This window comes from Macaca mulatta, chromosome 1, assembly GCF_049350105.2.
Source record: "Macaca mulatta isolate MMU2019108-1 chromosome 1, T2T-MMU8v2.0, whole genome shotgun sequence".
Classification (NCBI taxonomy): Eukaryota; Metazoa; Chordata; class Mammalia; order Primates; family Cercopithecidae; genus Macaca; species Macaca mulatta.
The window spans coordinates 81,523,398-81,539,676 of NC_133406.1; the positions used below are offsets into that span (position 1 = coordinate 81,523,398).

At 49.3% G+C, this 16,279-nt stretch overlaps 1 protein-coding gene and 1 long non-coding RNA gene across 11 annotated transcripts in view; one reads left to right on the plus strand and one right to left on the minus strand.

Moving 5' to 3' along the window:
* Positions 1 to 16,279, plus strand: part of CAPN2 (calpain 2) — a 72,090-nt gene that overhangs the window by 8,938 nt on the left and 46,873 nt on the right. For 7 of the 10 annotated variants that reach the window (XR_013403570.1, XR_013403565.1, XR_013403557.1 and 4 more), the window contains exons 1-2: positions 2,336 to 2,712; positions 7,546 to 7,615. Coding sequence is in view for 6 of the 10 variants with exons in the window: in XM_077962080.1 (XP_077818206.1) it covers positions 2,476 to 2,712; positions 7,546 to 7,615 (307 nt within the window). In the remaining 4 variants the exon portion in view is untranslated. 10 annotated transcript variants of the gene reach the window in all.
* LOC144329641 (uncharacterized) lies at positions 6,692 to 14,314 on the minus strand. Its single transcript, XR_013395251.1, has 3 exons — positions 12,775 to 14,314; positions 10,754 to 12,252; positions 6,692 to 8,526 (listed from the first exon to the last, which is right to left on the minus strand). It is a non-coding gene; the product is annotated as an uncharacterized LOC144329641 (long non-coding RNA).

The window sequence follows — 16,279 nt, forward strand, 5'->3', positions numbered from 1 at the left end:
AGGAGAATCACTGGAACCTGGGAGGCAGAGGTTGCAGTTCGCTGAGATCGTTGAGATCATGTCACTGCACTCCAGCCTGGCTGACAGGGGGAGACTACATCTCAAAAAAAAAAAAAACAACGAAAGGCTAGAGCCAGATCTTCTGGAAGGAGATGCTCTAAACCAGGCTCTCAGCCTCTGCATGACTGATGTCTTGGACTAGATCATCTTTTGGGTGCAGAATGTAAACCAAAAATAAAATTCTAAGCCCCCACTGCACCCCTCCACCCCCAACCATCTAAATGGATGGTTCCCCCTTAGTCGGGGCTCTTAAAATTTTAACCTGAAATTTTCAGGCCATGAAGGAAAGGGGAGGTTAGACATGCCTCATTATACCTCTCCGGTGTGAACATCAATGCAGGCTTTAGGTCTGATAAGAAACATTTTACAGCCTGTTCACTCTGAAGCCTGCTAGTTAAAAGTTTCATCTATGTGATAAAACTTTTGTCTCCACAACCTCTTATTGCAACCCAAACATTCCTTTCTATTGATCCCAGGCCTTTAGGCAAACTTAACCAATTGTCAACCAGAAAATGTTAAAATATTTACCTATATCCTGGAAGCCACTCCCACTGCCCCCACCCACGCCCCCACCCCCCGCCACCTCACTTTGAGTTGTCCTGCCATTCTGAACCAAACCAATGTATTTCTTAAATGTACTTAATTGATGATTCTTGCCTCCCTAACATGTATAAATCCAAGCTGCACCCCAACCACCTTGGGCACGTGTCCTCAGGGCTTCCTGTGTCACAGGTGTGCGTCTTCAACCATGGCAAAATTAACTTTCTAAATTAACTGAGACCTGTTTCAGGTTTTCTGGGTTCACAAGAGTTATCCCGGACATTGTAAGATGCTTAGTAGCATCCCTAACTTCTACTTAGTAAAGGCCAGTAGCACCTCATCTCCTAGCTGTGACAATAAAAACTATCTCCAGACATTCCCAAATGTTTCCTGGGGTGGGATATGGGACACAACTGCCCCAGTGGAGAACCACTGCTGTACACCATGCACAATTTTCCAGTGAAACCCAAATTCCTTCCTACTACTGTAGAGAAGGAGAGGAGGTAATTTCTTCCCATCTGCATTTCTTGGCACGCACCCATGTCTCTGTGTGTGAGCTGAGAATCACACCCTGACTCCACAACAGAGTGGTCACAGTAGCCAACACAGGCACTATTCTAAGCCCTCTCCAACAGTAACCCAACTCATCCTACCAGTTAAATATGAGTTTCAGATAAACAATGAATCATATTTTCTTTTAGTATAAGTATGTATACCCATGCAATATTTGGGGCCTACATATACTTTAAAAGTATCTGTTGTTTATCTGAAATTCAAATTAAACATTTGGGAGGGCTGTTGTTTTATTGGCCAAATCTTTTTATTTTATATTATATTATTTTATTTTTGATATGGTGTTTTGCTTTGTCACCCAGGCTGGAGTGTAGTGGCGCGATCTCGTCTCACTGCAACTTCTGCCTCCTGGGTTCAAGCAATTCTCCTGTCTCAGCCTCCCAAGTAACTGGGGTCACAGGCACCTGCCACAACGTATTTTTAGTAGAGACGGGGTTTCACCATGTTGGCCAGGCTGGTCTCGAACTCCTGACCTCAGGTGATCCACCTGCCTCCAGCCTCCCAGAGTGTTGGGATTACAGGCGTGAGCCACCGCGCCCAGCCTTACTGGCCAAATCTGACAACCCTATCTGTAATCAAATAAACAGCTGAGCAGTAGTAACTGCAGCATCGTGATTGCAACAGGCCTCCGTGGCTTAGAGTCCCTGTTCTGCCTGTGACCGTTGTGCCACATTGGGAAGTCATTTAGCCTCTCTGAGGCTCAGTTTTCTCATCTGTAAGATGGGAACAATATCAGTGCCTTCTTCAGAGTTGCTGGGAGGATTGAATGAGATGATGTATGCAGAGCCGTTAAGACGGTGTTTGGCACAAGGTTCAGGGCAGCTGATTTAGTTTCCTCAACTTCACTACCTGATCCTCTGCTAACTCCCCGGGTGTTTTCTGGACGGCCACAACTACCCTAGCCTCCGGTGTCGCCCAGCCTTCCTCCCCATTGAGTGTAAAGGTGGCCTCGGGTTCCGGTGGGAGCCCCAACTCTGGACCGCGATTCGCGAGCCTTCCCGGCGCCAGGCCGCGCCATCCCGGGAGCTGTCCGCAGATGGCAGCACCGGCCCCGGGTCGCGGCGGTCCCGGCGCTCCGCAGGCCGCAGGCTGGCCTGGTCCCGGGCCGGGAGCCCATCAGGCCGGGAGCGGCTGAGGCCACACCCCGCGGGCCGGGCCGCTTCCCTCCGGTGAATCATCGCTCGCAGTGGCTGCGCCCGCAGTGTCCGCAGCAGCGCGCCGGGCCCTGGCCGCGCCCCAGCCGAGCGCAGCGCGAAGTCGCCCCGACCTTTCTGTGAGCAGCACGGCCGCCGGGGCCGCAGCATGGCGGGCATCGCGGCCAAGCTGGTGAAGGACCGGGAGGCGGCCGAGGGGCTGGGCTCCCACGAGAGGGCCATCAAGTACCTCAACCAGGACTATGAGGCGCTGCGGAACGAGTGCCTGGAGGCCGGGACGCTCTTCCAGGACCCCTCCTTCCCAGCCATCCCCTCGGCCCTGGGCTTCAAGGAGTTGGGGCCCTACTCCAGCAAAACCCGGGGCATCGAGTGGAAGCGACCCACGGTAGGAAGTGCGCGGCAGGACGCGGGCAGGGCGGGGTGCCGGGCAGGGAGGGGTGCAGCTGGCCCGCGGCGCGCTGGGGCGCGGCTGCAGTGGGGAAGCCGCAAGCCAGGACCCCGCAGGCCTGCGACACCTACACGCCGCCGGAGTCTGGGACTCCTTTCGAGCGTGGGGGAACTCACGGGGCCTGCCCTCTCTTCCACCCACCACGCTTTCCTGGGCGGGTCGGGGCGAATCACTGCACTCAAATCCCACTAGCAGGCCAATTTAGGACTTCACAAAAACTCAGGGTGACACAGGAGGCCGGGGTGAAACTTGTAATTGAACTGTAGCGGGGACCTGGAAGAGGAGGGGAATCGGGTCTGCAGAGAAGGGAGAGGCAACATCCACCAGACAAAGTCCGTCTCCAACTGGGGTTCTGTCTGTTCGTGGAGGGGGACAGGCCAGAGCCTGGTCATTTTGTGACTAAGGATAGTCTCATGCAGCCCTGGGGTTACATTTATTTTTCCAAAGGGGAGCCAGCGATACCTCCCCATAACATCGACAATGGTAATTAACCCAGGACACGGAGGTGTCTCATGGTTTGCCTGGTGGGAATCCTCACTGGGGAAAGCTCCGGGAGCCCTCCAGACCCCCATTATCCCGTCCCCCAGGGTCTCTGACCTCCCGGCCCTGGGACAACTTGCCCTCCCCAATCTACTTGTCCATTCCGTTTCTTGGGGAACCGCCTCCTTTGGGACTTCCCCAGGCTTCCCCTACCACGCCTAGGGAAGCCTGCCTGAAGTCCAACTTCTAGATTCCTGTTATGAGAACAAGCCTTCCAGCTCTGCTTCCACACCCGGCAGCCTCCCAGGTCACCTTCTGTTTCCCTAAATCCAGCTCATAGGTAGCGAGGGCTGCAGGAAGCACCCTAGCCCAGACTCAGAGCACTTGGATTCACCTTCTTGCTAACCTGCTGGGTGACCTTGAGGAAGCGGTTTAAACTCTCTGTGCCTCCGTGTCTTCATCTAAAATAACACACCCTGCCTAGATATTTTCTCTCTTTCGTGGCCCTCCAGACCCTGCCATCCTGGCCTCCTTTCAGTCTCTCAAAGAGCCAGTTCTTGCCTGCACGAGGCCTTCTCACCAGGAAGGCACGCTCTTACCTGGAGTGTGGCTCACTCTCATTCTTTCCAACTTAGTCACATGTTCCCTCCTCAAACAGGTATTTTCTGACCCTTCTTAGCAGCCACCTCCCCACCTTGTTATTCTCTAACTCTCACCCCACTCATTTCCTTCATAGCATTGTCACAGTTTAGAAATATAATCACATGTATTTGTTCTTCCTACTGAACTGCAGGAATCATGTGTATATTATTTACCAGTATATCCCCAGTGCCTACCACATAGCCATGCCTTTCACAGTATTCATCCATTCATTCATTCACTCATTCATTCAACAACATTGATGGAGCACCTATTACATGCCAGGCACTGTCCTGAGAGCTCAGGAGATACACTAGTGAACACAAAAGAAGTGACTGTAGAATGAATGGATGCAGGATTGTAATGAGCCTCAGATGAAATTATGGTTGCGAAAGTGGTAAACTGACCTGACGTGGTGCCTCACGCCTGTAATCCCAGCACTATGGGAGGCCAAGGTGGGAGGATCACTTGAGCCAGGAGTTCAAGACCAGCCCGGGCAACACAGTAAGACTTGTCTCTATAAAAAAGTAAAAAAAAAAAAAAAAAAAAAAAATGAAACGCAAACCAAGAGAATGTGTTCACTTTACATTTGCATGGCACTTTACAGTTTACTCAGTGAGTTCACACTCATTCACTTATTCTTTCGTTCATTCAATAAGCATTTCTCGAATACCTCCTATATGCTAGGCACAATGCATATGGTTTCTGCTTCTGAAGACTTACTTCTGAGGCTAGTGAGGTGACAGAGACAGGTCCCCCAACAGTTGGAAATGCCTGTGGGACTTCCAGATGAGGATATAGAGGTCTAGAGATGATCTAGGGCCACTGCTTAGGGCAGGCGGGCTGTGCACTGCACTACCAAGGAAGAGTGTGACTATTACGATCCCCATTTGCCAGTTGAAGAAATTGAGGCTTGGGAAGGTTAAATCCTTGCTCAGAGTCAAGTGGATATAGGCCATAGATCCAGGACTGTGTGTAGTCTGTGCATGTTGAGCCCACCCTTTATGGCTGCGTTGTCTGCCTCTATCCTACCTTCTCAAATGCTGCTGAGGTCTGGCAAGGAGAGCACAATTGTTTCCACTGGATTTGAACACTAGCAGGTCATTGGTGAGTTTAGCAGAGCAATTTCAATGGAAAGGTGAGGGTAGAAGCCAGATTGTTATAGACTCCAGAGTAAAGGAACTGGAAATGAAGAACGTGATCAACTCATTTAAGAAGGGCCCCTGGGAAGAGAGGAGAACTGATGGGTAGAGCAGGACCTGGATTTTGAGAGCCGGTTTTTTTTTTTTTTCATATGAGAACAACTTGAATGTGTCACATGTTGAATCACGAGGAGGAAGGGATTAAAGATAAAGGCAGGGAGGGGCAGTGAAACAGGGTCCCTGAGGAAGTGAGAATACGGGTTGTGGGCAGGAGAGGGGAGCAGGTTAGCCTTGCAGCAGGAGGAGCTGCTCTTCCTCGGAGAGAGGATTTCACAACACTGGCAAGAGTGGCTCCAGCACCTGGAAGGGGGATTAAAGCAGTAAGTCCAGTGGGGTCCAAGGGCCATGCAGGGGCACAGTGAGGAGAAAGCAGGCGTGATCCGGGTGGCACATCGGATCCTCCCAGCAACCAGTCCATTAGGAGCAAGGGCAGATATTGTGAGCCCCTATGTTTCCCCCAAGAAAATCAAACCTCTGAGAGGTTTCTCACTTGCTTATCTTCAGCTGGCCAAACTCAGCCTCAAACCCATATGTCCTGTCTCCAAGTTCAGTGACTGTTATCATCAACTTCTTCAACAGTAGTAATAATAGATCACATTTATGGAGTGCTTGCCAGGGCATGTTTACATCATTATCTCATTTAACACTCAGAACAATCCTCTGAGTTGGGTATTTTCATTGTTCCCATTTTGCAGGTGAAAAAACTGAGGCTTCAAAAGATTAGGTGACTTTCCAGGGTCCTAGGACCTATACAATAAGTGGCAGAGCCAGGATTTAAACCCAGGTTATCAGAATAATGCAGCAAAGCCCAAACCCTCAACCCCTTTTCACTGACTGGTAAGTCCCATATTTGATTCGATGCCCTACATGCTGTGTGCAAGTTTCAGTTTTCTGAAGCATCGCTCAGCACCACTCTGAACTCTGACTTCTCTAGAGTCTGCTAACGGCATTCGAAAGTTTCTGAAGTATAATGGAAAAACCCTGCTGGGGTAAGTGCCTGGCACACTCAGGATTATCACTGTGATTCTTTATAATAAACAGGCTCCCAGCACCAAGCCCAATCTATTCTATCAGCTGGATAAGAGCTCGCTGACAGGCCTTGGGCCAAGCTGGCTTCTTTTGCCTCAGCAAAAGAGCATTCTGATTCTCTCTGCCATCCCCAAAACCAATAGGAGCAGAGAGCAACAAGGCAGAGGCATGAAGGGAATGTCCTCTGCGGCAGACGGTGCTTCCGGAAGAGCTCCCACAATCTGAGCCAGGATGATCAGGGGCTAGATCCAAGTCTCACATAGGCAAACTTCTGCTTGACAGAGTGGGCATGCCGAGCGCCGTTGGGTGGAGGCAGGCGTGTGCAGCCCAAGTGGACATGAGACGCAGGAGCAACTCATTCAAGGCAAGGTTGCCTGAGCCCAGAGAGGCCCAAGTTTGTGCCCCAACTTCCTCTGTGGCTTTTGGGTGGAGCTGTTCAGAATCGAAACACACTTGGAGGGCTACTGAAAGGGCTAAGAAGTGTTCAAGATTGGCTTCCATCAGTCTGCTCATGACAACGGCCCCGGAGATTTTAACACCCTTGGACACTTGGTACTAAATCAATTAGAGGCAGGGCAGGAGCAGAAAGAGTTGGCGCATTTGATCAGTAAGTTCCAATGCCAGTGCTGTCTATTATCTGTGAACTGTGTTAACTTTGGACACGTCACTTCACCCTTTTGAGCTGTTTCCTCGTCTGTAAAAGGGGGATAATATCCATTCCATGCAATAAAGCTTTGAGCGCAGTCTCTGATGTAAGCAGGTACAGAATATATAGATGCTCTAAGTTTCATGACCCCATGGAATAATTCAAAAGGGTTAGATCCCCCCTGCCCTCAAAAGGGCATGTGTTAGGAAGACAGAGTAGTACCTAAGTAGTAAATTGCAGAGTCCAGAGACTCTGGGACTCAGACTTGAAGGGATGAGTGAAGATTGGACTAGGAAGGACTAGGAAGGAGGACTTCACAGAGGAGGTGACAGTGAGCCTCAATGTATGATGCAATATGGAAAAGGAAGGAAGAGACTGGGAAAGGAAGGAATTTCATGCAAGCAAAACAACTTGCATGCAGTAACAGAGGAGAGAGGGTGCTAGCCCAGTGGCTAGGGTGGCTCTGGAGTGTGACGTTCTCAACGTCTGGCAGAAGAGGCTGGACTTGCTGCTGTGGCCCCTGGGAAACAGCTCTAGGCATTCCAAAGTGTGTAGGGTCCAAATGCCTGCCCTTCTCAGACAGGACTGCCCATCCACCCATCAGGGCCCAGGAAGCAGGGGTCAGAAGGACCTCATGACACAGAGCTCTGACTGTGATGACACACTTTCCCCAGAGGGGAGAAGGGGTTAGAAGATCCACTGAGAATGGAGGCATCCTAGCTGCAGAAACACCTGCCTGGGGGGCTAACAGCACTTTGTGGGTCTTGTTCCCAGGAGATCTGCGCTGACCCCCAATTTATCATTGGAGGAGCCACCCGCACAGACATCTGCCAAGGAGCCCTGGGTAAGTGATGGATTCAGAGCAAGCTGGGGGGTCCTGTCTGTAAGGCTGTGGGTGGAAGAGATGAGGGACAATCTGTGGCTTCTCTCCCTTCCCGAGCAGCTTGGCAATTTCTATTTGCAGAAGCTCCATGGAATTTCTTGGCCCCAGGAGGCAATATTTCTACCTTCAGCCCCATGCTGGGGCACACAAATGAGGCCTCCTGTGTCCCCTGCACAGGGCTAGTTGCTGAGGTTACAGAGATGCTGCCACTGGGAGGACCAGGGGGCTTCTGGATGTCAGCCACCCCTTGGTATGCACCTCATGGAGCCAGTATTACCAGTGGTTCATGAAATAGGCTCTGGGCAGAGGACCAGGTGAGAGGACTCGCCCAGGCCAATGACAGCACTGAGACATCAGTTCTCCGAGGTTCAGGGACCAGGGAAGGTGACTCAGTGTGAGGGAAGAGGAAACTCTAATGCTCACTGCTGAAGGAAGTTAAAGTACCAGGGCATTTCGGTGTTTGCAAGACCAGCTCACCGTGGTATCACAGCTGTAATGATCATTTAAGTAAAAATTAACCAAAGTAGCTGAATTGTCCGAAACCTTGCTTTCTGGAGCCAAGTTCAGATTTGTTTCTGGAGATAGTCCTTGTTGAGGGTTTGAACCCACAGGGTTCTCTACCTTTAGTATGAAAACTCCCAAAGCTCCTAGGAAGTCCCAGCAATGGGGCCTGGGGCTGTTATCTAAGATTCTCATAGAATCCACCCTCAATGTTCTTTTACTCATAATAAATGCGGGCCTATAATTACTGGAGGAGATTATTTTGCTCTGATAAACCAAAAATCTATTTTCTGCCATCAGCGTCCGCTGGCTGGCTCCCCAGGCAAGTTCATCAGTAACAAAATCAATCAACTAGAGTTGTACCTCCTGTCCTCACCCACCTAGCAGAGGTTTTGTTATTCCTATACCCCTAATACCAGCTGATAACAGCTAATATTTATCTCTAAATCACCGTGATTATTCTCATTTCATAGATGAGGATGCAGAGGTCCTCCTACAACTGAAGTGGGGGCTGGTACCCCTGACCCCAGGGTATGTTTAAATCCTGAGCTATACTCCCTAAGAGGGGACCTGGAAAATTTTCTAGCCCTGAGGGATGTCAGGGCATCTGTGTGAATCATTAGGACAGACAGACTGTGAGGGAGAACGTGACCTGAGTGGGAAAGCTTGTCTGAGCTCAGGCTCTACAGATTCCTGAGATGCCAGAGCACATTCTTACCTGCAGAAAATACTCTTTTCATTTCTTTTCTTCTCGCCCCACAAAAGACAGAAGATAGAGGTCCTTGGGAACCCAAGGTTGATCCTCCAGGAAAATGTATTCATTAGAGAAAATGGAATTGATGGAAACTTTGACCAACCCTGGGGGCTTTACAGAATCCAGAAACAGCCGGGCACAGTGGCTCACGTCTGTAATCCCAACACTCGGGGAGACTGAGGCAGGTGGATCACCTGAGTCAGGAGTTGGAGACCAGCCTGGCCAACATGGTGAAACCCTGTGTCTACTAAAAATACAAAAAAAAAATTAGCTGGACGTGGTGCTGGGTGCCTGTAATCCCAGCTACTCAGGAGACTGAGGCAGGAGAATTGCTTGAACCCAGGAGGCAGAGGTTGCAGTGAGTGGAGATCGCACCACTGCACTCCAGCCTGGGCGATAGAGTGAGACTCCATCTCAAAAAAAAAGAAAAAAAGAGAGAGAGAGAGAATCCAGAAAGAAACACAGCAACTGCCTAACAACTGCTTCAAAGTTTAACAACACCTTAAGGGCCAAAGTTCAAGCAACAAATACATGATTTAAGTCCTGTGTAAATACCACTGGGCCATTTGGAGAGGAGACAGCAAAGTTTAACATTCCTGGGAGAAATTCCCCTCCCAAGGGAATTATAAACCAGATGAAAATGTAAACCTTTTAAAAATGTCTTAGTACCTAGTCTGTAATTTCTCGGGTGTGTGTGTGCGTGTGTGTGTGTGTGTGTGTAATGCAGTATTGGTCATTTTGTTCTTTTGGCCTTTCATTTTGGAGGACTCTAGTTAGATCAGTCTGTGAAATGTGGTATACCGTATTCTCGCCCTGATTCTGGCATGTGGGCAGACGGTGCTGATGGGGCCTTGATCTTCACCAAATGCCAACAACCTCACAAGCACCAGGAACAGAGGCCATGACAGTGACACTCTGCAACATGGCCAGAGATATGAGCCTAGAATCAGCTCTGTTGGTAGTCGGAAGACTGGGCAAGTAATTACCTGGAACTTCCATCACTTCCAAAAGCGGAGAAGGAAGGAGAGTGAATGAAGTGACCTCAGACACCCTGTAAGATGTTGTATTCAGCTATTCTAAAGCCATTCCCTGGTTTCTGACCAGCTATTCCTCATTCCTTGTGCTAGAGGGTTAGAGCACCACACGATCATCCTTTTTTTCTCTCTTTCTTTCTCTTTCTCTCTCTCTCTTTTTTTTTTTTTTTTTTTTTTTGGCAGGGTCTTACCCTGTTCCCCAGGGTTGGAGTGCAGTGGCAGGATCTTGGCTCACTGCAGCCTTGGCCCCTGGGCTCAAGTGATCCTCCTACCTCAGCCTTCTGAGTACCTGGGACTACAGGCACACACCACCACACCTGGCTAATTTTTGTATTTTTTGTAGAGACCTGGTCTTGCCATGTTGTGCAGGCTGGTCTTGAACTTCTGAGTTCAAGTGATCCACCCACCTCGGCCTCCCAAAGTGCTGGGATTACAGGTGTGAGCCACTGTGCCCGGCCAAGATCATTCTTTATTACACACATAAGGAGTAATAACAGCACCCATCACCTACATAACAATATGCAATTCATGGGGCATTTTTTCAGTACAGCATGTCATGTACTCATTCCATATCTAAAGTAAATATTTTCATCTCACTGTACAGATAAAAAAAAAACTGAGCCACAGAAAGGGGAGGGTAAATGTAAAGCCACACAGCTAATAATTGCCAAAGGATTGAACCCTGGTCTGATTTTAAATCCTACACTCTTCCTAACCCATGCTCCCTCCAATTTGCCATAGTGCTGTGCTGAGGAACCATTCTCAGCAAAATTCATCTTCTCTACCTGCGCTTTCTACCCTGAGCCTTACTCAGTTCCCCCAGGGAACTTGGGCAGGTGACATTCTTAGACTTGTGCACTTTGCAACGCCCTGCCCTGTTTACTGTGCTGCCCAGCAATGGTTAATCCAGAAATACCCACCCTCCTTCCCAGAAGGCTCAGATTCCAAGCTTCACCAAAGTCATTTAAACCATGTTTACAGAGCTGCTCTCACCAAGAGCCATCTCCATTGCAGAACGTAGTTGTGTAAGAATTGATTCAGCAGAGAAAAATCTGCCCTGCTGGAGGAAGGGCTGGAGACCCGGATGGAGCCTCCACTGGCTGACCCTGCAGCTAAATATGGCTCTGAAATTGTGGGGTAGTAACCACATTCTTACAGGTGCTTGCCACTTGAAATGGCTCCCAAGGACCCAGAAAACTTGGTCCAAGGCTGAGCTGCTCCTACCTCTGTTGCTTTGCTTTGCACTGGGTCACCACTGAGCTTTCCCCACAGCCTCACTGCTCACAGATGAAGGCAGCTACCCCAGCCAGGGAGGCGTAGGTCACCTTGCAGGCCTTTGGCTTCCTGGGGGAGAGCCCAAGGCTGCCAAGGCTGTTGAAACAGCACACCCCCTTTTCATTGTAACCCAGCAAATGTTCCCTGGACCCTTCAGGGGTGGGTCAACCTGCCTCCTCCTCAAGATGTCACATGGACCCCCAGAACACTCACAGGGTGCCCCACACCACAGCCTAGTTCAGCAGCGAGTGGGGAAGGAGCAAGACCAATGGGAAAGGCAAGCCAGATGGGGAAGTTTTCAGTCCTGTTCCCTCTACCATTCATTAGCCATTTATTTGGACCCAGCCTCTCTGAGTCTCAGTTTTCTCTTCTGTGAAATGGGAATAATAATAAGGCTCCTTTCCCAGGGCTGTGGAGGAAAGTGAGATTTATACAGGCAAATACACTTGGCACACTGTAGAATCCCAGACAAATTCAAGGGACTGGGATTATCATTACTGATTCCAGTTATGTGAAAAGTTCTTTCGCCAAATTGCCGAAGAAAAAGAGAATGGTGGAGGAAGAGAAGGGGAGGAGAAGAAAATAAGTTGGGTTGGAAACCAGATCCTCATCCTTGAAAATTTCATAATCTAAGGGTGGAAATGCCAAAACGAGGAGAGACAAACTTGTGGTCTGTGTTAGGGTAACACACAGACTGAAACTCAGGAGAAGAAACATATGGGGAGACAATGAACACAAAGAGGTCAGATGTGCATTCCTCAATTTTAAAAATTGAATATTTCAGTGTTTTAAATAATTTTTCTTTCTTTGTCTTGCTCTGTTGCCTACACTAGAGTGCAGTAACAGAACCATAGCTCACTGCAGCCTCGACCTCCTGGGCTCAAGCAATCCTCCCACTTCAGCCTCCCGAGTAGCCAGGACTACAGGCATGCACCACCTCACCCGGCTAATTTTTGTGTGTGTCTGTGTGGAGATGGGGTCTCACTATGTTGCCCAGGCCGTTTCAAATTCCTGGGCTCAAGCAATCCTCCTGCCTTGTCCTCCCAAGTGCTGGGATTACAGGTGTGAGTCACCACACCTGGCAAGTAATTTTTAAATTATAAATTTAAAAATGCGTTTTTATAATAAGTACCTTTAAAAATGTTAATAGACTTTTTTTAAAGAACAGTGTTAGGTTTATAGAAAAGCTGAGATGACAGTACAGAAAGTTCCAGATACCTCATACCCAGTTTCCCCTATTATTAACGTGTTACATCAGTGTGGTACATGTGTTATAATGAATCAGCATTGATGCAGTATTGTTAAAGTCCATGCTTTATGCAGACTCTCTTAGTTTTTCCCTAAGATTCTTTCTCTATTCTGGGATCCCATCCAGGACCCCACATTTCATTTAGTTGTCAAGTCTCCTTCGGCTCCTCTGGGCTGTGACAGTCTCTCAGTCTTTCCTTGATTTTGATGACCTTGACAGTTTTGGGGAATATTGGCCAGAGATTTTTTAGGATGCCTATCTACTGGAATTTGTGGTGCCTTTTTAATAAGTATGTAGTGGCTCACACCTGTAATCCCAGCACTTTGGGAGGCTGAGACAAGAGGATCACTTGAGCCCAAGAGTTTGGGACCAGCTTGGGCAACATAGCAAAACTCTGTCTCTACAAAAAAATTACCGGGGCTTGGTGGCACATGCCTGTAGTCCCAGCTACTCGGGAGGCTGAAGCAGAAGATCACTTGAGCCCAGGAGGTGGAAGCTGCTGTGAGCCGTGCACTCCAGCCCGGTTCTGGAGCCACTGCACTCCAGCATGGGCGACAGAGGGAAAACTTATCTCAAAAAAATAAATAAATAAGTACCCATGTAGTTAAAATTTTTAAAGACTAGCAAATAGATGGTAGCTGGTTTGATGGAGAAAGTAAATCCATTCTTTTTCTTAAGAGTGATCTCTTCACCACCAGTCCCAGCACCCCCCTTACCAGCCTCCCAGGGCACTGACATTGTCCATGGGCCATCGTGTCCCCTCAGCTTCTCTTCTGGTTGTAAATGCTCTTGCACTTTTCCCCCTTGTGCCTGCCGTCCACACTCCCAGCTGCCTTCCCTCCGCATTTAAGATCTTAAGATCTTAGAGACGAGATGAGACATCTCTTGCCTTAGTGCATCTAAGACAGCTCATAAACAAGTCCGGGTGAACCGCTAACCCTTCTGTGTTGCTTGGAGGCCCCTGTCCCACCCTGGCTGCGCCAGCGTTGGCCATGGTACCCGCAGTCTCCAGCTACATCAGATGCCTGAAGAACAAATCTCTCCGTAGCTCTCCCTGCCCCCTCTCCAGGAATAGGAGCAGTGGGACCCCCTTCAAGAATCCCCCATTTCCCATATGCCTTCCTGCAAAGCCACAGGGCATGCAGAGCGGGATTCCAGGGCTCCAGCCTGCTACCCATGGGCTCTGGATTCAGGGGTGACTCTGCCTGTTTGGGTGCCCCTTTAGCTTTTCCACCAGCTTCCTGTGGCCAGGAGCCAGGCCACACCCCTGTATGACCATAATTGTCTTATCTTATCTCTGAGATTAGAAGGTTGGAACAGATTTTCCTGATGCCCCACTATTTCTGACATTCTGTGACTTTAGAATGTTACCTTCCTCGACAGCCCCCTGCATCCTCACACACCTGGCTTTAGCTGGACTGGTGTTTGTGAGGAATTATATCTCCACCTTGCTCAGCACCAGCCCCCAAGAGGACCAGCCAAGGGACACTGTCATCTGGGGATTTGAGAAATGAAGGACCGTGTGTTCCATGAGGTCTGGTGGGGTCCTGGCTAGCAACACTGTCTGGATGACTGAGTCGCAGGAGGAGGTGGCCTGGCCAGCGGGTGTGCAGTGAGGCCACCTCTCCACCACCCCTGTCCCATAGAGCTTCTAGTGATGATGGAAACAGTGTATATCTGCACTGCCCCAAATGGCAGCGCTAGCCCTGTGTGGCTGTGGAGCACTTGAAATATGACTCATGCAGCTGAGGAACTGAATTTGTAATTTTATTTAATTTAAATGTAAATAGCCACATGTTCCTTGTGGCTGCTACACTGCACGGCAGCAGACTGTTGAGCTCTGGAATCCAGCCTCTCAGCCTTTACTCTCCATAGTGGGATAGTATTCACATCGGAGCCAAGCATGCACAGACATCAGTAAACAAGCAGGGCACGGTGGCTCATGCCTGTAATCCCAACACTTTGGGAGGCTGAGGCGGGAGGATCCCTTGAGCCCAGGAGTTCAAGACCAGCCAAGCAACATAATGAGAACCCATTTCCGCAAAAAAAAAAAAAAATTTTTTTTAATTAGCTGGGCATGGTGGTGTGCACCTGTAGTTCCAGCTACTTGGGAGGCTGAAGTGGGAGGATCACTTTGAGCCAAGGAGGTCAAGGCTGCAGTGAGTCGTGATTGCACCATGACATTCTAGCCTGGGTGATGGATTGAGACCTTGTCTCAAAACAAACAGATAAACATACATCAATAAACATCTGTAAATATCAGGGTAGAGAATGAGGACTTGGTGTCCAACAGTTAGGGGTTGGCCTCTTATTCTGCCATGTACTGGCTCTGTCATCTTGAGGAGATGACTATCCTCTTCACACCTCAGTTTCCTCATCCGTGAAATGAAGACAATGATAGAATAATAGTGTCTACTATCGAGACCATCCTGGATAACATGGTGAAACCCTGTCTCTACAAAAATACAACACAACATACAAAAAATTAGCCAGGCATGGTGGCACACGCCTGTAGTCCCAGCTACTTGGGAGGCTGAGGCAGGAGAATCTCTTGAACCTGAGAGATGGAGGTTGCAGTGATCCAAGATCGCACCACTGCACTCCAGCCTGGGCAACGGAGTGAGACTCCATCTCAAAAAAAACTAAATAAATAAAAATAAAATAATAGTGTCTACTGGCTGGGTGTGGTGGCTCATGTCTCTAATCCCAGCACTTTGGGAGGCCGAGGCAGGTGGATCACTTGACATCAGGAGTTCAAGAGCAGCCTGGCCAATGTGGTGAAACCCTGTCTCTACTAAAAATACAAAAATTAGCCACGCATGGTGGCACACACCTGTAATCCCAGCTACTCAGAAGCCTGAGCAAGAGAATCACTTGAACCCAGGAAACGCAGGTTGCAGGGAGCCGTGATCACACCACTGCAATCCAGCCTGGGCAACAGAGTGAGACTTCATCTCAAAAAAAAAAAAAAAAAAATTGGCCGGGCGCGGTGGCTCAAGCCTGTAATCCCAGCACTTTGGGAGGCCGAGATGGGCGGATCACGAGGTCAGGAGATCAAGACCATCCTGGCTAACACGGTGAAACCCCGTCTCTACTAAGAAATACAAAAAAATAGCCGGGCGAGGTGGCGGGCGCCTGTAGTCCCAGCTACTCGGGAGGCTGAGGCCGGAGAATGGCGTGAACCCGGGAGGCGGAGCTTGCAGTGAGCTGAGATCCGGCCACTGCACTCCAGCCTGGGCTACAGAGCGAGACTCCGTCTCAAAAAAAAAAAAAAAAAAAAAAAAAAAAAAAAAATTGTGTCTACCTCAGGGGACTGTAAAGATGAAATGAAATAATAGACATAAAGCTCAGAGCTCCAGAGGCTGGTGTGTAGTAAAGGTTTAATCCATGCAGATTGCACGTTCTCTTTGGGGAGAGTACAGCTAGAGGGGAGTACTGTCAAATGAGGTCAGGTCGCTGAGGTGGAGACACACTGTGCCATGTCTTGAATACCGGACTGGGTCCCGGCTTTAGCACGTGACATTGGCAGCCACCTAAGTTTTGGAGAGGGGTGTGACAGAGGAGGTGGTGTCCCGGGGGAAGCTCCGGAAAGAGACTCAGAGGAGTCTCCTGCTGTAATTTTCCTGGGTCACACAATGGTCACAGCCTCCTGATGTTTCCACAGAGGGCCAGAGGCCCTTCAGTGCCAAGGAATGTGGACTCTCTCCTCTCCCAGCACATACACGTGCTGCCAGTACCTTGTGATCTTTAGCCATAAGTTTCCACTCACCCATCTGCAAAATGGGAACAATGACGATGTTTGCGTCCTTTCT